This window comes from Ylistrum balloti, unplaced genomic scaffold, assembly GCF_031769215.1.
Source record: "Ylistrum balloti isolate Yb309-2 unplaced genomic scaffold, AGI_CSIRO_Ybal_v1 Utg371088, whole genome shotgun sequence".
Taxonomy (NCBI): Eukaryota; Metazoa; Mollusca; class Bivalvia; order Pectinida; family Pectinidae; genus Ylistrum; species Ylistrum balloti.
Window position 1 is genome coordinate 149,626 of NW_026782600.1, and position 22,009 is coordinate 171,634.

Below are 22,009 nucleotides of genomic sequence, written 5' to 3' on the forward strand. Positions count from 1 at the left end.
CAACAGAATGGTATTTTTTGACCTTGTCAAAACTTTGATACAACATCTGTTTATATGCATACATTTTCTTTTGCTGGTAAAAAACATTTTGATGGTCCATGTACTGTCTTTTGTAATGTTCTGTCTATAAAAGAAATACTTTAAGCAAAGAAAATTTGATTTCAGGTGTCCACGTTATGGCAGCATCCCATATCCATGTAAATTGGTAACAGATTACCGTCAACCATGTTGTAAGATCCCAGATTGCCAATTTGGTGGTGCTCTTGGTGAGATTAGCGGCACTCTTACTCCAGCACCTTTTCCAGGCTTCACCAACGCCCCAACCCCAGGGGTACCTGGACAGCCTGGCCAACCCACTCCATCACCAACACTGAGTAAGTTTTCCCCTGATCCTAGAGTATTATAAAACCTATTGTAGTGTTATTGGACAAATCCACCATGTTACCAATGCCTGGGACTCTCCTGGTCCTAATGAATTCTTGTCACTCCTATTGTATATTACTTTTTCTGTGCTTCTGTCTTTACATCTGTGATAACCTTGGATACAAAATATCTCATGCACACTTTGGCATATTTAGTTCATGGACACATCATACCATCACCATGGTCTATAAGTCAATAGATTTTGGTGGTCACTGGTCAAGGTTAAAGGTCAAATGTCATGATTAACCACTTATGAAATAAAATGTTTGTATACAAGATATGTCCTGGTCACCTTAATAGATTGACCCTTCAATAGATCTATATCAGAAGAAAGAAATGAGGGGGTGGAGGTATATCTACGGGAGTCCCTGCTCTGTTTGTCTTTATTTCTGAGGGATTTTGATGTTAGTTTGACTTTGCTCTTAAGGTCAGAGTTAAAGTTTATTATAGATATTTGTCGAAGATTGATACTAGTTTGCTTGAAACAGTGGTATTCATGTCTATAACAATTTCTCTCTTTTGTGTGTTGTGTGTGTATTGATCTTTGCCAAAAAAATCCAGTTGATATTTTCGAATACTTTTTTTTAAAATTTCGTGAGTGATGTTTAAGAATGTGCTGGTGCTAAACACTTTTTGGATAAGAATAGTAGATACATGTATATCAAGAGATAAGTTGAAAAGGAATGGTCTCCTGGTATGTTAATGTTTCTGCATAATTTTTGATGTTCAGAGAGTTATTGAGAGAACAAAGACAGGATTTTTTCCTATTCAACCAATTAAGTAAGTTGTGAAATGTCTTTGCAAATCTTGCATTATTTTTGTAGAAAAAAGATGATTTTGTATTTGTTCATTTTGTTACAGATTACTGTCTGTACAAGGGTGTTCAGTACTATCAAGATCAGACCTGGGATGATGGCTGCGACAAGCGATGCCGATGTGATGACTCATCAAAGGGTCTCTACGTCTGTGACACTAGGTATGTACTTTTTCTTGAACTGGAGAAAAAAAGTAAGTAGGTATGTACTTTTTCTTGAACTGGAGAAAAAAAGTAAGAAAACTATTGAAAGTTTTAGTATTAACTGTAAATTAAAACTCCTCCGCTACTGGATTACGTTTGAAAATTTCTGTGTCAATGTAAAATCAAATTGGTAATGTATTCTTTGATGTTTTGTATTTTACATCAAAATTATGAGAAAAATTGGTGCAGAAATGTAAGCATTTTGAAGTTGTATTATACATATCTATTTATTAAATACCATGAATGAATTTAACAATTTTTTATTTAGGTGTGCATCTTATGCTGCTAATCTCCCAGCAGAATGTCACATGGTTGTGAGTCCCACAGACAGTTGTTGTCGGGAACCAAAGTGTGGCATCCCATCTTCTCTACAGAACATCACAGGCACCATTCGACCAGACATGATTCCTACACTAGCTCCCCCAGGCGTTTTCACAGGCTCTGCCAACACCCCTACTCCCAGACCAAACATTGGCCCTAACCCAATTGCCACACCTGCACCAAAGCCTCTTAGTATGTTTCATAGTTACCATATCACTAATATTTTGAGGAAGAAACACCATGTATTTTAAGAATTTGAACTGTAACAAAAATTTCTTGTCATTTTAGGGAAAAACTTTTGTCCATGTATGGTATCTGAAGGGGAACTGCTCCTGTCGTGGGCTTTTCTGACATGTAACTGCACATGTGATTTGTGTTCCCCAGTATGTTATCCGAGTTGTAACAGCCCCAATGTGTGTAACCTGAGATGTAACAGCCCTTGTGTTAAGTAAAAGTTTGAAGTATGGTGCCAGGGATTTAAAAAGCTCTCAGTTTATTATGTAACTGCCCCATGCTACCTCTAATTGTGACACTCCTTGTTTTCAGATTATTGCGAGTACAAGGGTACAAAGTATAACCAAGGCCAGACTTGGGATGATGCTTGTGATCTTTCCTGTCAGTGTATTGATGCCAGCACAGGAAACTACAGGTGTACAGAGAAGTAAGTTCATGCTGAGACGGCCTTCAATAACCAACTTTATATAATGATGATGTTTGTGGTATAAGGTCAACACTGTGTATGTACATGTGTCTTCTTCATTAACCTCTTATTTCTTTTTTAAACCTTTGATCAGACAAGAGTTACTCAAAAGTATGAGGTTTATCTGGCTCACCTATTAACACCACAAATAAGAGAGGCGAGTGAGAAGTTTATAACTCAGCCTTTGTTATTGTACATTAAAGTGACTGTTTTTGTTGACTTATATAGTAATGTTGATGTGTGTTCTGTGTGTTTCAGATGCCCTAAGTATGGAGCATTACCTCCACAGTGTTATCTCCAGAAAGACCCTGCTAACCCTTGCTGTTCTAAGCCTGAATGTACTTTCAACCCGTCTGCGAGTCAGATCAACGGTCAGGCCACCACTTTAGCTCCAGTACCAGGCCAGTCTATTGCACCGACTCCATACCCTGGGTACAAACCCACACCAGGTCCTAACCCATCCCCAGCTCTCCCTAAAGGTGATCTTTCTTGATGATAATTATGAATGTCACTGACTTTAAACCATAAACTTATCAAAATAATTTCGATATAAATCATACCTTTGGTTCTAGATATTTAACTATCTTCAGTGAATTATGATATACTGTAGTGTACTAAATATTTTGTCATTAAAAGGTATTTTCTGAAAGAATAACTGTTGTCATTTAGTCAAAGTATTCTTTCGATTCTTTTATCAATTATTTGGAAGTAGAAATATTTTCTTTTTCTTTTTAAGAGAATTTTGTGATTGCGATAAAAACAGGAAATTAACACAAATTTTATGTCTGGTTGAAGATGTGTGTCAGTATAAAGGAAAGAGCTACACTCAAGGACAAACATGGTATGATGGCTGCGAGTATATCTGTAACTGTGAAAATGCACCGGCTGGAGTCTATAGGTGCAGCCAAAGGTATTGCAACTAAACAGTGTCTAACTGCATCATTGTGTTAATGGTAAAAGTGAAGATATCATAATGATATTTAGTTCAGTTTAGCCAATATATGGATTCAAAGATACAATAATATGAACAAATATAGTTATCACTAGGATTAGAAATCAAGTTTGAGAGTTCATGTTAATTCTGTCAAAGGTAAAATGAATGCCATGATGTATTCCTCTAGATTTTCTAACAGGGAAAATAATTTCAGAAAGGAACTATGATAGGTAGTAACATTTCTCCAAATCATTGACTTACAACAGTATAAGGAAATATCAAGGACATGAATTTTAAGACAAAGAAAGTACTGAATTGGAAGGACAGTCCAGGCCAGATTTAAACAAACATAAGTGCCCTGCATGTAAACTGCTGTGAAAGAACTAACAAAAAGATATGTATGTTTATGATAATTGATAATGAGGGATTATAGAAGATGTTTTTATATATCAGATGTCCACAGTACCAACAGGCTAATGGTTGTACGCTGGTCCAAGACCCTCAGGACCCTCTCTGCTGTAAGGTTCCAGAGTGTAACATTCCACCACAGTACAACAATGCCACAGGATACATTCCTATCCCAACTCCTCCCCCCGGGGTCATCACTGGAGGCTCCGTTACACAATCTCCAACCCCTGGTCCCGGTATACAGCCTACCCCCGGAGGGAACCCAACCTTAGCTCCAGGAGTAACCCCAACTCCTGCCCCATGTAAGTAGTCCTTTTCTTCCATCAGTATCTGAAAAATTCTGACTCAAGAAAAAAAAATAGATTGGCTGCATAGAAACGTGTTAAAATTCATCTAATGGATACAGAAATTGCTTCTATTCTTACAGATTGTAATACCAAGGATTTTTTCTAATTCTTTCTTAAAATTATCTTACAAAAGTTGTCTTATAATACACTTGTGAATTTTCTATAATTTTCTTGTAATATTTTCTCATGAATTTATAAATGGTGTAAGAGTTTCCACGATAAAGATTTGCTTTTCTACAGATGGGCAAAGTTTAATTTTGAACTTTGAGCAATTCAAAAGATTTGTTAATGATTCATATATAATATTGGGACCTAAAATGTGTCAACTCTAAATAGAGAGCTTTGGTATGGATATAGTCATTGAAACAGTTTTCTTGTTTGGGTATATCTTTAACAGTACATACAAATGGCCTTTTCCATGGTTTTCTTGCCTGTGTTTTGTACCTCATATTTGTGATATATAACAGCGACTGTTCCTCATGTCCACAGCCTTCTGTCAGTATAAGAACCAGCAGTACACACAGGGCCAGAAGTGGCAGGATGGCTGTGATTACAACTGTGAGTGTGTGGACGCTATCAATGGCAGATATCGATGCACCGAACTGTAAGTATATGTGAATGTAGAAGTGATGATATCACAAATTATTTTGTGCTTATTACTGAGAGTAAGATGATTGCATTGCAATACAGTCATGTAATGTATTTCATTTGCTCACCTTGACTTGGATTCACGAAAGATTAACTATATTTACATTTTGTGTGAATTCAGGAATAAGTTTGAAGGATTATACCATGAAATGGATTTGATTTGTGATGATTTCAAATGATTTTGTAATTACAAATATTTATAGGTTCTGCAATAGAAAACTGACATGTTAATACACAATGTTATTTTATCAAAAATCTTATGCAATTGTTTTAGGTGCCCACGTTACCCTGCATTACCTGCTCAGTGTCGTCTAGTGGCAGATACCATTCAGCCTTGCTGTAAGAAGCCATACTGTGAATTCACTGGTACTGCCAATAATATCACCGGAACAGTCACCTTATCTCCGAATCCCATCAACACGCCAGCCCCTATCCCTGGCCAAGGTACCCCACAAGTTGGTCCTACACCTGCTCCCAATGCTCCAGGTGAGGGTTGATGAGATTTTCGAATAATTCACAACATTAACAACAGAGAAAGTGCAGCACAGATGTTTGAATAGCTTAGATTTAGCAAATTTTTCTTTACAGACTCTTAATAGCATTCTAAATACATAGAATGTTGCACAGAAATTTGACTACATAAAAATAAAGCACAATTTTTATTTTCAGAACTTCCAGTTAGGCTCAGTTTTAGAGTTAAACACACTATGGAGCACTTTCTGACTTGAGTGCCAACGATTTCTAATTTTACCAGATAGTAAATCCATGTGAGGATAAGATTCCATTGTGATTTTATTGCTTTTATATAAGTTTGCAGTGTCACCAGCCTCTAACCATTTAATGTCTGGTCATAGCCCCTCAAAATCAAGGGTATATTAACGGGTCATCAAGGAAAAAGGACTTGTATTGACAGTGGCTCCCTTGAATGAGGGTACAAAGATCCTAAAATTGGTAACATTCAAAACTTGTACACCTTGTTATTCGAGGACTCTGCTAAATAAATACATTATTATTACGTGGGCCTTGTACCCCTGGTCAAGGACTCTGCTAAATAAATGCATTATTATTACGGCGGCCTTGTACCCCTGGTCAAGGACTCTGCTAAATAATGCATTATTATTACGGGGGCCTTGTACCTCTGGTTTTGAAATGTCAGGGGGAGCATTGAATAGTCAGTTATATTGTACAGTTTGTAGGTATTTAGAGGATGATCTATGTTGTATTAAAAAAAAAAATTGACAATAATCAATAGGTCCAAAAATTGATTTTGGAATTTTCAAACACTGATAAAAAAAGTAGGGAAATGTCAGGTGATTCAATGATTTTTCCTGATTTGAGCAGAGCAATATCTGACCTGATGAGTTGGCAACACTGACTTGGATGTGATTTATGCTATGTTGTAGACACCTGTTTGTACAATGGTGTCCCATTCAAGCAGGGTGCAACTTGGGATGATGGATGTGACCTTAAATGTGTGTGTGAAGATGGCGTGAAGGGATTTTACAGGTGTAGTGACAGGTATGTACACAATAGGAAGGAGTAATGAAAAACACCCTGTCCTTGCTTGGATTTGAACTAATGACCCTCGATCTTTTAACAGACACTCTACCACTCAAATAAGGGGAAATTCCCACCAGCTTAGGTTAGTAAGGCAAATTTTACTCTCGGCATCTACAGTACTCCCTTCTTTATAAATTCTCTGGAGGCATCAACAACCCAGGTTTGATATCTCTAAGGAAGCATCTTAATCTCCTACAGTTGCTGTCTGTAATAAGAAGGTGTAATGAAAAATAACCTGCCACTGCTGGGGTTCAAAACTAGAAACCCTTTGGTCTTCAGTCTGACACTAGCCTAGCCTAGTAAGGCAACATGTATTCTTAATTTCTACATATATAGGTGAGAATCTGTAGGTGATACAGATATCAGTGTGATTCTTTAGGTGTTGCAACATTCTCAGTGGTAATTTTATCTATCAATTCCCTAGGTCCCAAATTGTTAATTTTGGGTCTAATAAAAAATGAATTGGCCAACAGGTGACTAACTTGGATTTTGACTGGCAGTTTGTTATTGCTGCTTTGGAAACAGCACTGGAGGGATCATTCTGAAATTCTGCTGATAAGTGCCCCATGGTTCCTTGTGGATATTAAATTTTGGGACAAATCAGAAAAATGATATGTTTACAGATGACAATCATGGATTTTGACAGTTAAAGTTTGTTATCTCTATTTCTTGAGATGTATACAGCTGATCTTTCTCAAATTGAATATGAAGGTTTGATTTTAGGACTGATCAGATAATCAAAACAGCCGACAGATGACCATCTTTGATTTAGCAGTTGAAGTTGGTCACTATTTCTTGAAATTCTGGTTGGATCATTCTAAATCTATATAATAATAGTGCATTATTGATTTTGTGACATGTTAGAAAACATTAAATGGACAAAAACTGGCAAGTAAAAAGAAAAAAAGAGACAAAGATGGGTGAAGATGATCCTTATAGAGAACTGTTAAAGGCCATACAATGGTGGAGGTAAAGATCCTTCTGGGATCTATTGTTGAAACAGATTTTTCTCTGATTAATGGAACTCTGTTGTCATAATAAAATAATAGTGAATATGAAGCCTTTGTTAACTGTTAAATCAAGATTCCTATGTGGTTGTTTTGAGTAATTGAGAACAACTTAACGTATTAGAGGCCTCTGTTATGAGTACCTGAGGTGTTTGTTATCCTTGGAAGATTAATTTTTGTTTTCTCATATTTTTGTTTTGGATAGGTGCCCACGGTATAACACACTGCCAGACGGTTGTGTCCTCGTTACTGATCCAAGAGACAGCTGTTGCCGAATTCCTGACTGTAAACCTGTTGCCCAGACAACAAATGCCCCAACTCCAGGATCTGGCATCAACCCCACACCAGGAGTTAACCCCAACCCCTACCCAAACCCTAACCCAACTCCAAATCCAAGCTCCAGCCCGATGATTCCTTCAGTCACAAATGTAATTAATGGTCAGGGTGTTACCCCAACTCCAGGCCCCAATATGCCTCAGCCAACGGGACCACCAGTCTGTTTCTACAAGGGAGTGACATACCTGCAAGGACAGAGCTGGAAGGATGGTTGCGACTACAATTGTGTGTGCACTGATGCATCCACTGGCAAATATAGGTGTTCTCAGAGGTGAGGAAATCATTTGATAGTTTGTGTACAAAACATTAATCCACAGAACCCTAGATTTTTCAAAGATTATTATATACATGAATATTTGGCAGTTTAATAAAATCCCGAAATTTTAATCAGGAATGAGTAGATTGCACATTATGTTTCCTTACTAGGCAGTGATATTTGTTCTTAACTTTGGTGCTCTTATATCAGGTTAGCATGAGAGCAGCAAAGAGGCTATTTTTTCTACACATTCAAAACATACTTATCTTTCAACAATTTTTCAGGTGTCAGATCTACCCTAACCTGCCCAGTAACTGCCGACTAGCCCTTGATCCAGCAGACCAGTGTTGTAAAGTAGCTGTGTGTACGCCGACCCCAGCACCTGGTGTGACACCAAACCCTAATCCCAATGCCACCCCCAATCCTAACCCTACCATCGGTCCACAACCTGGATATACAAACCCTGGTCTTCAGCCTTCAGTAGGTCCAACACCGAACCCTAATCCATTACCTCAACCAACACCAAAGAGTAAGTTTACCTTTGTAACAACTAGGTCATCTTTGATCATATAAGGAAGTCTAGGCAACACTCTGGGATCAGCTTTTCTCCTACATGTATCTTTCTTCAAACACTTCACTTGTGTATTCCCATGTTTTATTTTAAAGAGAAATATCTTTTTTTTGGTAAAAGACAGCTGATTTAAACTTTAATATTTATCTTATGTCATATTTCTTAATTGGATAGCATTGTTAATTATAACATATTTCATAGATCATTCATAATTCCAAAATGTTTTCAGTTCACTATAACAACTTGAGTTTTAATGATTTTAATGGTCGGAGAGTATGGGCGAAAAATAATCATTCACCTCTTGTGATGTAGACAAAGACTTTATTAATGATGAAGATACTTTTCTCTCCCCTTTCATCGTAGTCTACTTTCCTTGCTAACTAACCGAGGAACTCTTTTCTAGTCACCAATATTGACCTTCCTCTACATAGCAAATGGAATTATTAATTGTATCCATCTCTTACATCAGATGTTTGTATAATGAACGGTCGTCAGTACACTCAGGGACAACAGTGGTATACAAATGGTTGTGACAGGACATGTGTCTGTGACGATGCTACTACTGGTTATTACAGATGTTATGACAGGTAAGTTTCTACATGTGCAAAAGTGTGGTAAAGAGTAAAGTTGTTTCAACAGGTTGTCTGAAGCAAATATTTACATTTAAGTAACAACATTAACAGGTGATACAAGAATGTCAGATCTTACACAACCACTGACTCTCTAGTGCTGAAATAGGCCTGTAACAGTACTATCATACAACAGCAGTTTTTGGCATTTCTGAAGAACTGTAATTGACATGTGTGATCTTATTGTCAAATGTGGCCTAATACCATATATGTTTAACATATAGAAAGAACTACTCTGTTTGGTAAACATTGATCTGTTATAATGCTATGAAAAATGTTTCAATCATGTCATCAGATGCCGAAAGTATGACAGTATTCCAAGTGGATGTACTCTAGTGTCTGACCCAAATGACCCTCAGTGTTGTAAGGTTCCCCAGTGTATCCCTACCCCAGGGGTGAACGGCTACCCCACACCTGGACCCACAGATGCACCACAACTCATAACAGGTGTTCCAGTAGGAATCGTCAACGGCTATGGTACCCCAACACCATCACCTAACCCAACCCCTGTGCCAGGACAGACGCCAAACCCCAATCCACAGCCAACTCCAGCACCTAAAGGTACATAAACAAGGCCACAATGTGTTTTTAATGACTTAATTATATATTATTTCTCAACTGGAATTACTTAAGAATATTAATTATCAAGATACTAATTATGAGTTAATCAGATCTTGTCTGAAGCACATATTGATTACATTCAAGGTAATTCTAAGATTTTTGGCATGCTGAAAAGGATATAGTTTGGAAGAAATCCTTTCACCAGTTTTCAAGAATGAAAAAAAAAAAACTGCAAAATAATCACCGTATTTTCCTGCTTATAAGTCACCCTGGTTTATAGACCACAGAGCCAATTTTAATCAATTTTTTTTTTCAATTTTATCCATTTGATCCACATATTATCAGCACCGGAAAATAAACCACACCCTTTTCTTATGATATGGTAACCATTATGATGACCTAAAAATTTTTATTAAACAGACTATGGAAGACAATATATGAAGGTTGTCAGTGAAACATTTAATAAGTTTGCTAATGAATGATGCACAAATAATCCTTTATTTTATCGATAGGATTTATTATATGATTCTTGTCTTCAAACTCATTTGGGGCCTTCAGAGGGCATCTATGCAAAGATATACGGACTGATGTTACATGCAGAAGTACGTTTAATCATCCCATTGATGTCTGTACTGTTAAATATTAATGAAGCTCTTGCATGTTTACAAATTTTCTATAGTCTCACAATATTTCTTTTTGTAAGTTACATCAATGTCATTCACATCATCAACAAACAATAACGGCTTTTCTAGAATTTGACCTATTACCCAATGACCTATCGTTCCCAGGCTAGGATAGGCTATTTTAAACTTTGGCCATGCCTTTTTCATGCAATAGTTGTTAAGTAACCACTAAAGTCAGGAAGATATCATTAGGGTTCATTTTAAAAGGTATAATTGAATATGAGATGTTGTTTTTATTGCAAGTTTCAAATCATCCTGTATACAATTACATGTGATGGTTCTACATGATGTGTTCCACTCACAAATATGTGATACGCAGGTAAAAAACCACATTACTGCTAACGTCACTCTGCAGGTTTTTCTTGTTTGTTCTCCTGATTTTGTTTTTGATCCACTTATATGCTGCACCTGTATATATAAGCCGCCACACCCACTTATAAGCTGCACCTGTATATATAAGCCGCCACACCCACTTATATGCTGCACCTGTATATATAAGCCGCCACACCCACTTATAAGCTGCACCTGTATATATAAGCCGCCACACCCACTTATAAGCTGCACCTGTATATATAAGCCGCCACACCCACTTATAAGCTGCACCTGTATATATAAGCCGCCACACCCACTTATAAGCTACAGCTTATGATATGGTACCTTGAAAATGAGAAGATGGATTCTGTGAAGAATACATTGTTTTGCTCACAATCTGTAATTTAGATAAAATGATGTGTAACGAGGATTGTTACTTAATTGACTTGTTTTGTTTGACAGAGGTGTGTGTTTATAAGGGAACAGAATACCATCAGGGCCAGAGATGGGTTGATGGGTGCAAGTACACTTGTGTTTGTGTGGACAGCAAGACAGGACACTATGAATGTACTGAGAAGTAAGACTTCATTTCATCATTTCACACAAGCAAGCCAGTACTAAGTTTGCTCCTTTGTACAAATGTCTAGTAAAAACCCTTCCATGTCACTGCAACAACCTATTTTCCTGGGAAATTTTAATATAACTTTATACATCAAGAGGTTTTGAATGAACACATTTAAAGAGGGCTGTGGTCTTGATATACATATAGTTTCAAGAAAATGCATTTGCCTACTTCACTAGTCAAATAGCTAGCACATAAATCTGATTACTGATGGTTTAAACTAATTTGGTAGCCTGTTGTGCGAAAAGATTGGATGCTCCGTCTAGACCACTAATGCTCAACCAGTGATAAACTTTGGGCCAACCAGTGCAACCAAACACTGTCTGTGCTTGCATCACCATTTGAAAATATGGCATTGATTAGTGGTTGCGTAATGGTATATATAGGTATACAAGTGCATTAAATAAATAGAAGAGCTCAATTATTGTAAGCGGTTGATACCCATATTAGGTCATGGATGATATCAAACAGTGAAGTGAGTGTTTTTCAGTAATAATGATAAGAATAAATTTCTTTCAAGTAATTATTTGTAAATATAATTAAAACAAATTATTAAAGGTAACCAAACATTTCTTTAAGGTTAGTGAATATTGAATAGATGTATGCCTGACTCATGCTCTTTTTCAACTCCCATGATCAGGTGCCCAGTCTATCCAAGATTGCCACAATACTGCTCCTTGGTCCAGGACCCCATGAACGTCTGTTGTCAGAAACCTCTGTGTGACTTCAACAATATTCCCACTCCAGCACCATTGGGTGGTCCTACTCCTGGTCCTAACCCAACACCAGGCTTAGGTGGCACTACCATAGAACCAGGGCCAAATGTTGGATCAACAATGGAACCAGGACCAATATGTATGTTAAAAAATCTTTCTTGTAAATAAGCTTCACACTTTTTAATATCATTAGTATCAAATAGATATTTTTCACAACTTGTGGATATAAGTTCATATCTGGTGATAAGCCAATTCATATCTACTCAGTAGAATTACAAACAGGTGCTTTTTCATTGTCCTGTTAAAAGCACAACCTGCTAAAGTTTGGTTGCTTATTGAAGACATTTTGCCTGTGTACTCATTGTCTCCATTTTGATAAAATACAACATTCCATCATTTGCTTGTGATTTAAGCCTACTGTGTGTACAATGGGGTACCCTACACTCAGAGCCAGTCTTGGAATGTTGGCTGTACAAAGAAATGTCGATGCGATGATGCTTCCAAAAACTACTACACTTGCTTTGACAGGTAAGCTTATATTGATGTATAAAATAATGCTTTTCAACTCCCTGCAATCAGTCCATACTTTATAGTGTTTGAAAGCCCTAGAGAAAGTAACTGATTTTGATGAAACTTTGTAATGCAGGTTTCTATTGAATAGAACTTGGTTGAATTCAACAATGAGATTAATTTGATTTTAATTTACAGAGTTATGGCCCTTTGTAATTTTATTATTATGGACCTTGTGATATTTTGATAAAACTTGCTCTGCAGCCTTATATGAATAAGATCTCGCATGAGTTCAACACTGGTATTGTTTGATAATAATTTACAGAGTTTTAATTAACATAGTCTGCAGCCTTATGGTAATAAGGATTCAGATGAATTTGAAATCAGGATTGATTCAATAAAAGGTAGAGAGTTATGGCCCTTTGCAATTTTATTACCATGGACATTGTGAAAAGGATAATTTGAGTAAACAGATTTTGCCTTACATTGATAATATCTCATTTGTCTTGAACAATTTGACATTTTCTGACTTAATTTGAAGAGTTATGGTCCTTTGATGTTCAATTTCTATTGGAGCCTCTTAACATAACATGAGTAACTATGAACAAAATTCAATGAAATGAGGTCTGCAGCCTTATATTAATTAGATCTCATATGAGCTCAGCAAAGTGATGGATTTGATGTAAATTATAGATTTATGTCTCTTTGCAGTTAAAGTTCAGTTGAGATTAGTCAGATGACCATGGGCCTGTCATCAAGATGTATAACATTAAGTTTTGTGTTCTGTTCAGGTGTCCAATATACCCAGCTCAACAAGGCTGCACTTTGGTCACAGATCCAAATGATGCCTGCTGCCAGATTCCACGATGTGTTGTCATTCCTACCCCAGGGCCGAGCCCGAACCCAAATCCTAACCCAAATCAGACCCCCAATCCAAACCCTACTCTGGTACCACCAGCATACACCCAAGCACCTAACATTGGACCAGGATTGACCCCAGTGGCAACTCCAAATCCATCACCAGTACCAACCGGTCAGACTGGTGTCATCATTGGAAAACCACAAAACCCTCAGAATCCTTCCGGTAACTATTACAGTCTTTGCAGTTCATGCTGAGGATTAGCAATTTGTATTTTTTGGGAAAGCCTACATATACGTTTATACTAATTATGTGGAGATGATTGAATGCCAATTTGTTTCCATATCAAAACTATCAAATGAATGAGTATATGCTAGACTCTATCAGTTTAAATTTTTTATTTTTTTTTTCAAAATTCTTATGGCACTTTTGGAGGAGTTACAGTTGTAATTTAGAATGACTCCCAAATTTTGATATTTGATTTAGAGATTGTTTTTATAGAATTAGTACTTTGTATTCTTGATTCAATCTCCAACATTCTTACTTAACATGGCTCTTTCAATTCAGCATTTGTCTTGATTTTAGCAATAGTCAGTTTATGAGTTCCCTTCCTTGCTTGGTTCTGTGATGATTACTTGTTCATAGGTGGATACAGAGTTTGGGTCCAGGGGGTTCGGACCCCCTCTTTCTTTCGGATGACTAAAAATAAATAATACAATGACAATACATCAATATCTTCTAATTCGAGAACTAGAAGTTGATTTACTGGGATGCTTGTAATTTTCCATTTTGCTCTTTAATATTAATTTAATCTAACTATTTTAACAATTATTTTATCCAGTATTACCATTGCTTGTGTCTGAAAATGCAAACAAAACATTAAAAAAGTACCAAACATTCCATCACAATTTGATAGTTACATGAAACTGGAAAATTTCAGAGTAAAAACTAGATCAGTTTCATATTAAGTAAATACACCTGACACTGATAAATGAGAGCTTTGGAAGCCAACATTTGCACCTTGCTTTTAACAATTTTACAGGAGAGGACCCCGGGACCCCTATCAGGAATACTGTTAGGTCTTACTGAGTATCAATGTACTATACCTTGTATTTGTAATGTGATTTATTTGTACATCCAGGCAGGTGTAACTACAAGGGTGTTCAGTACGTTACTGGACAGACCTGGAATGATGGGTGTACCTACAAGTGTGAATGCCTCGACCAGATCAGTGGCCAGTACAAGTGTACTGAGAGGTATGTCTAGTAAGAGTTAGAAGCAGGGTTCTTAGATGGAAGTTCTATCAGTGTAAGTGAAAAGGTAAGTAAAAGATTTATTCATGGTTTACTAGTACAAGTGTACTGAGAGGAAATATAGTCAGAGCTAGTACAAGTGTACTGAGAGGAAATATAGTCAGAGCTAGTACAAGTGTACTGAGAGGAAATATAGTCAGAGCTAGTACAAGTGTACTGAGAGGAAATATAGTCAGAGCTAGTACAAGTGTACTGAGAGGAAATATAGTCAGAGCTAGTACAAGTGTACTGAGAGGAAATATAGTCAGAGCTAGTACAAGTGTTTGAAGAGTTTAATTTTATCATGGTCTTAATTTAATCAGAGCTAGTACAAGTGTGAGTTTGATTTAGTCAGGGCTAATACAAGTGTTTGAAGAGCTTAATTTAGTCAGGACTAGTACAAGTTTTGGAAGAGTTTAATTCAGTCAGGGTTCATGCAAGTGTGTCAACAGTGATAATCAGAGAGAGAGTTATATTTATTTAAGGTATCTAGTTAGAGTGTACATAGAATTACATTTAGCCAGGGTTAGTTAGAATGTACAGAGAATTACATTTAGCCAGGGTTAGTTAGAATGTACAGAGAATTACATTTAGCCAGGGTTAGTTAGAGTGTACATAGAATTACATTTAGCCAGGGTTAGTTAGAGTGTACATAGAATTACATTTAGCCAGGATTAGTACAAGACAAAAATGGAAATTGCAGTCATTGTGAATCATGATGAATTACTCTGATGGGGACATATCTTGTATTCTGTCACGATTTAGAAACAACAAAACATTTAAAAGAAACAAATATTTAAAAACTTATGAGATTAAAGATAGAAGTGAAAGCTTTTTAGAGGTTTGAAAATGCTTACAGTCTCTCTCACTCTGTTTTATTTTCACAGATGTGCACGATTTGTACAGATCCCAGCATATTGTGTGCTAGTATCTGATCCCAATGACCAGTGCTGTCGAACACCATCTTGCCCTAACCTCACACCAACCCTTAAGCCGGGTAATACACCTGCTCCTCAGCCAACATTGCGCCCACCTGTCAATACACAAAATCCACCGTTTAACACACAACAACCAATCCCAGGAATCACCCCAGTTCCAGGAATCACCCCAGTTCCAGGAATCACCCCAGTCCCAGGAATCACCCCAGCGCCATCAGGGAAACCACCTCTTCCCAAAAGTAAGGATTCAACCTTCTACATTTTCTAATTGAATGTCTTTGCAGTATTTGCTTTTTCTGTCATTTTGTCTTCATTTCTTTTTGTTCAAATGATGTTTGTTTATATAGTTGGAGCAATTTTTTGTTTCATTTGATTTAAAAAAAAAAAGATATGATATGACTACCATATGATAGATATGTAAATAAAAAGCTGATAATTTTTTTAAGCTGTTTTCCCATGAAGGATGTGTGTTTCATTGAAAATTTGCATGTGTAACTTATGTATTGTTTGGGTAGGATACTGTTTGGAATGACCAAAATATAACCTGACCACCCTTGTCAACATTTTCTTAACATGCTGGTTGATTCTGATCAATAACAGTTCTTAATGTTGAGCCTCTTACTCTTTGGTAGATGTATGTGTGATGAATGGCAAGTCATACACTCAAGGCCAGAAATGGGATGATGGATGTACCCGTACCTGTGTCTGTTCTGATGGAGTTACTGGTCACTACACCTGTACAGACAGGTATGACAGAGTAAACAGTTGGCATTTCGTACATTTGACATTAAAGTGCTTTTTGTAAAACAATCTCAGAAAAAATACTGTATTTCAAATGAAATGATAAAAATTTATATAAAAAAATTTTTCTGAATAGATGCCCTCAATACAACAACGTAGCTCCCAGCTGTGTCATGGTACCGGATCCATCTGATCCCATATGCTGCAAGATCCCACAATGCAGCACTCCAGGCCCCAACGTCAAGCCAACTGGAATCGTCGGAACAATCACTGGAAACAACCCTTACCCAACTTCTCAGCCTACTCCTCAACCTAATCCCAACCCAAATCCAAATGTAAACCCTACACCTAACCCTAACCCCAACCCTAACCCCAACCCCTACCCTTTTCCTACTCCCTATCCTGGCGGTACTTACCCACCATACATGCTGACAGCCATCCCTGTGCCTGGAACCACAGCTGTCCCTGTACCAGGGGTTAATCCTACACCCGGTGCTACACCAAGTAAGTATCTGGTTACATGTTATTGAACTGTTCTTTGACTCTGCCTTTTTATAGAGAAAGAAGGGGTATACAGTCCATGTCTATGAGAACCTTTCAACATATTTGATTCATATGTATCTCATATTATCATAACATCACCTTATCATGTGACCATTGGTCAAGATTTAAGGGTCAAAGTTCATATTTGACATCTGCAAATTTATTGATAATGAAGGTATATACGTTGATGCAGTGACATTTGTGTTAAGATGATCTCACATACATTTTCTAATTTGGAATAAAATAAATCTGTTAGAGGTGCATTAGTATGAAAAATAAACACACCTACATGTTTATCTGAAAAAGTTAGAGGTGCAGTAGTATGAAAAATGGATTTTTGGGTTTTGCAATTTTGAAAAATCTGGGTCATTGAAATGAGATTTACTTTCAGTCTTGCTCTGTTGTTGATCTGTCAAGGTCATAGAGATGTTGTTAGTGATAACCACTCTCTTGGTTTTATAAGGAAGTAGAGGGAAATCTATACACATTTAATCATGGCTGTATGACTCAGAATACCTGTAATTTGTTATATGTTATTCCCATTTGTTCACTAAGGGTGGGAAGGGGGGCATTTATTACATTTTACAAATGCCTGTCCTGTCTTGTCATAGAGCATCCCATCCAATCCCAAGTTTTCCCTCTAGCGATGTCAATTTTTAATAAGTAATGATGCTAATATTGGTTGTGACAGTACATCTGATGAGTGCCTACTTCAGGGTCCTTTGGTTGAGGTCAAGGTCAAGGTTTTAAAATCAACCTTCAGATGCTTTTGTAAAAATAAAAGTACTACTAAGTAATGAAAATATCACCTGGGCTTGTTTTACCTATAGCTTTACAAATAACAGTGAGTATTCTTAAGTAAATGCATCATTTAAATCAGCTTTGGCTTACTCTCTTTACAGAGGTTTGTGTGTACAAGGGTTCAATGTATCAGACAGGCCAGCACTGGAGAGATGGCTGTGACTATGATTGTATCTGTGAGGATGGTGCAACAGGAAAGTACAGGTGTACCACTGTGTAAGTGTATATCAATCCTCCCTTAAGGAGTCACGGCATCCTTCCAAGTTGTCCCTCTGCATAAGTGAATGTAGACCATCCCCTGCCCTGGGGAGTTGTACCATATTCCTCTAATGTTCATCACTGAAAAACCATTCCATCTATCCATAATGCATCCATTATCTGCTCTTGTGAACAGGTAATGACTGTTATGACATGTTTGTGAAAGTAATGTCATGTGACGTCATTTTCTACACAAACTAATGATGTAGCAATTAGTATGAGCAGGGAACTCTGCATTAGGAAAAAGACAGAATCCCCATCTTGGATGAAGTATCCTCCTGTACAAACAATTGATATTTAGTGCTCATATTCAATGGTTCAGCCCTACTTCTTCGAGCAAATATTAGCAAACCATAAACAGTTTATGTTTAAATTTTCCAATTAGTCTGAAAAGCATTTAAAGATTTCATTGATGTTTTTATATGCTTCAGATCACAATTTGTACAGCTTTGAATTTTGTTTAAGGGTCTTTCCAGTAATATTCCTATTATGAAATACTTGTAATAATTTTATGTGACAGGTGTCCAAAATATCCCAACCTTCCAAGTGGTTGTCGCTTGGTGATGGACATGAACAACGCATGCTGTCAGAAAGCGGACTGTACACCAGTAGCTGGTACTACCGTGTCTCCCATTCCAGGACAGTCACCAACACCTAACCCTAACCCAACCCCTGCACCAGGTATATAAGTCAGCTAAAGGCATGATTTTGTCCATTGAATTTCTTCCAATGTATTTCAAGTAACTGAAGAGTGATTCCATTTACACTTGAGCTCTGTTGATGATTTAGAACCCTTTTTATTATATTGAAGATGAATATTTTAAGCCATTTTTTTCAGAATTAATGGAAAGGAAACAAATTTTCTTTCTCAGGAAAAGGAGTTAAAAATCTAAGCTTCAATCTATGTGTATCTCACAAAACCCTTCTTATAGGCAGCAACATCATGAATTCTGATGTTTACCATACAGAAATCTATAATTATGTTTTACAGCATTCTGTGTGTTCAATGGTATCCCATTCAAGCAGGGTCAGACATGGCAGGATGGCTGCAGCAGGACATGTAAATGTGAAGATGCCATGAGCAGACAGATTACGTGTGATGACCGGTAAGTACTGAATGCATACTCATTGCATACTGAAGCATTTCATATATTGATTATGTGCTGAAAATACTTATTTTATACTGAACTATGTACTAATTAACTGGTGAAATTGTTTTGATGGTATAATGAAAATGCTAAATATACTGATTGTGTACTAAACTAATACTGACCATGTTGAAAATGTACTTATCTCATACTGATTGTATACTGAACATACACTGCAACATACTGAAAGTGTACTGAAAATACTAATTGTATACAGAACACATACTGACTGTATTGAATATGTACTTAACTCATACAGATTGTGTACTGAAACATACTAGTAACATACTTCAGATACCGATTTTATACAAAATTCGTACATATATGGAACATGCTTACAAATTGAAGATATGTACAGACTACTCAACATACTGACTGGGTATTGAATGCATACTGCTTGGGTACTCTGTAGATGTTGATTTTTAATTCAATGTTTACTGATTCTGTACTTTACTTATCATTGTGTACAGAAATGCACTGATAACTTTACATGTACTCGTCTTGTACTGAACATGCACTGACTGTACTGAACATGCACTGACTGTACTGAACATGCACTGATCTTGTGCTGATTCTTCACTGAACACCGTTTATGACACCCAGAAATTAGTTTTTGTTTACACTGGAACATTGAAAGTTACGGTGACAAAGTTCTTTTGACAAAGGTTTTTTTTTTGACAAAGTTAAGTATTTACCCCTAGGGTATGATACAAAAGAAATTGAGGTAGTCATTAAAAATAAGTGGTGATCGCACTAGCTTAATAAGATCAACGAAAATGGAGAAAAATAGAGACAGTGGTTGAAAAAGCCGGACATTAGTGGAATCATTTTTTGTGAAGTGTGTGAAAGAACACCTAAAGCTTACATTTTGATATAAAAGGATGTTCCTTTGAACTAAAATGATAAGTTCTTTGTTATCTCCCACCAAGGGGATATTCAAATGGGTTCTGTCCATCAGTCCTTCTGCCCATCTTTTTGTCCATCCTTCCATCTGTCTGTATGCTGCTTTCCACAGGATATCTTTTGAAAGACTGGTAGGATTTTAATGAAGCATGGTTGGTACACTTGTTGACTTTATCCGTTGCCCATGTTGACTAATGACAAATTCGGCACTTATTTAATGAGGCTGCTTTGATCTGATTGATTGATTTCTTTAATCACTCTCTCTATTGGAAATCTTTCTGCACATTATCTTATAAAGGAATGATAAGATTTTTAGGAAACTTGCATTGTAGACCTATTACCTTAATTCCTTGTTCTGGTTCGATTATCGGTAAATTCTGTGCATATTTTATGAGACTGATTGACTGATATCTTTTCCAGTTTTCCATGTTGCTCTCTTCAAATGTATATATTTTACAAATGAACATGGGTGGGGAATCTTGATGACTATGTCTTTGTTCTAGCTTAATTAGTTTCCTATCAGCTCTGCCCCCCTTTTTCCCCTCACAAGGGCTTTGCCCTAGCGGCCCCCTGGACCCCTATCTCAATTTTCAGGATTTTGAAAATAAGCAACTGTCAGCCATGAACATATACTGACTGTGTACTAATCTTCTGCTGATTCTGTCTTAACACCTGTATATTTTGTTACAGATGCCCCACCTATCCTTCTCTGAAGGCAGGCTGTACTCTGGTAACAGATCCAGCAGACCAGTGTTGCCAGGTACCCCAGTGTATCAATCCAGATGCCACCAATCCTCTACAAGTAGTTACTGGTCCAAAGGGCACCATTGAGGGCTCCAACCTGCCCCAACCAGGCATTAACAACCCTGGCACAACAGGCAAATCTAGTCAGTATACAGGGGCGATTTCTGACACTTAAATTAATCAAAACATTTGTACACATATGATATCTACTATGGAAAATTCCAAGGAAAAGAAAAATGTTGGCTATTATTTGATAATGAAGAATCAACTTGAAATTGTTTCAAAACAGAATATCAGTGAAATATTTGAGTCCTAGACACATGCTTTTCCATCGCGTTGTACTGGACTTGTTGACATTGAGGAAACGGTGCTCTGGACACACTAGAAAAAATATTACAAAAAAGATTATATTGATTAATTTTCAAACATCTGACTCATGGAAGGTGTTAGAATTACAGGACAATAATAAAGCATTTGTAGACATATCTGCTGGAATTGCAATTGATGTAGGTTACTTATCAAAGACTTACCACGGATATTGCTGGATCAACAAGGTTGTTCTTATGGATGAAAATTCCTCTTAAGAGACATTTATATTTGTAGATACTTGTCTGTATAACGGAAAAGTCTACCAGCCTGGCCAGACTTGGGATGATGGATGTACTTATCAGTGTGTCTGTACTGATGGTAGTACCGGCCACTATCAATGTACTGAGAGGTGAGACAACTACCTAGGCTGCACCTTATTATAATGAGATAGCCTTTAGGACATTTATATTGGTACTGATCAATTGTTAGAGATGGGAGGCTGCTGGAAGTTTTTGGCTGAGCTTTTCTTGACCACGATCCTCACTTATGGTCCACTCATTTTTACTTTTATGGACTTGTCCTTTGTGATTGCATTGACCCTGTTTTAATGTGATATGAATTTGCATACTTTAATCAGTTTTTGTATTCTATTAATTCTTTTAGATGCCCAAGGATTCCTACTGTACCGTCCACCTGTACTTTGGTGAAGGATACCAATGACCAGTGCTGTCAAAATGTGTACTGTCCGAATGCTGTCCCCACTCCTGGACCAAATCCAAACCCCAATCCTACCCCCAATCCTAATCCCAATGGACAGCCCACTCCTAACCCAAACCCAAATGCCACACCGAATCCTAACCCAAATGCCACACCGAATCCTAACCCAACTCCAGCTCCCCAGCCAAGTAAGT

The 22,009-nt window shown here is 37.1% G+C and overlaps 1 protein-coding gene across 1 annotated transcript in view; it reads left to right on the forward strand.

Annotated features, from left to right (window-relative positions):
- Window positions 1-22,009, forward strand: part of LOC132560620 (uncharacterized) — a 62,075-nt gene that overhangs the window by 21,511 nt on the left and 18,555 nt on the right. The window contains 29 exon segments of the mRNA XM_060225283.1: window positions 166-374; window positions 1,285-1,399; window positions 1,710-1,954; window positions 2,309-2,423; window positions 2,721-2,941; window positions 3,258-3,372; window positions 3,850-4,106; window positions 4,641-4,755; window positions 5,074-5,285; window positions 6,203-6,317; window positions 7,572-7,973; window positions 8,243-8,487; window positions 8,999-9,116; window positions 9,454-9,719; window positions 11,177-11,291; window positions 11,977-12,191; window positions 12,466-12,580; window positions 13,354-13,646; window positions 14,563-14,677; window positions 15,601-15,720; window positions 15,799-15,890; window positions 16,284-16,398; window positions 16,529-16,896; window positions 17,838-17,952; window positions 18,515-18,675; window positions 18,986-19,100; window positions 20,736-20,932; window positions 21,393-21,507; window positions 21,762-22,003. Of these exon segments, the coding sequence (XP_060081266.1) occupies window positions 166-374; window positions 1,285-1,399; window positions 1,710-1,954; window positions 2,309-2,423; window positions 2,721-2,941; window positions 3,258-3,372; window positions 3,850-4,106; window positions 4,641-4,755; window positions 5,074-5,285; window positions 6,203-6,317; window positions 7,572-7,973; window positions 8,243-8,487; window positions 8,999-9,116; window positions 9,454-9,719; window positions 11,177-11,291; window positions 11,977-12,191; window positions 12,466-12,580; window positions 13,354-13,646; window positions 14,563-14,677; window positions 15,601-15,720; window positions 15,799-15,890; window positions 16,284-16,398; window positions 16,529-16,896; window positions 17,838-17,952; window positions 18,515-18,675; window positions 18,986-19,100; window positions 20,736-20,932; window positions 21,393-21,507; window positions 21,762-22,003 (5,243 nt within the window).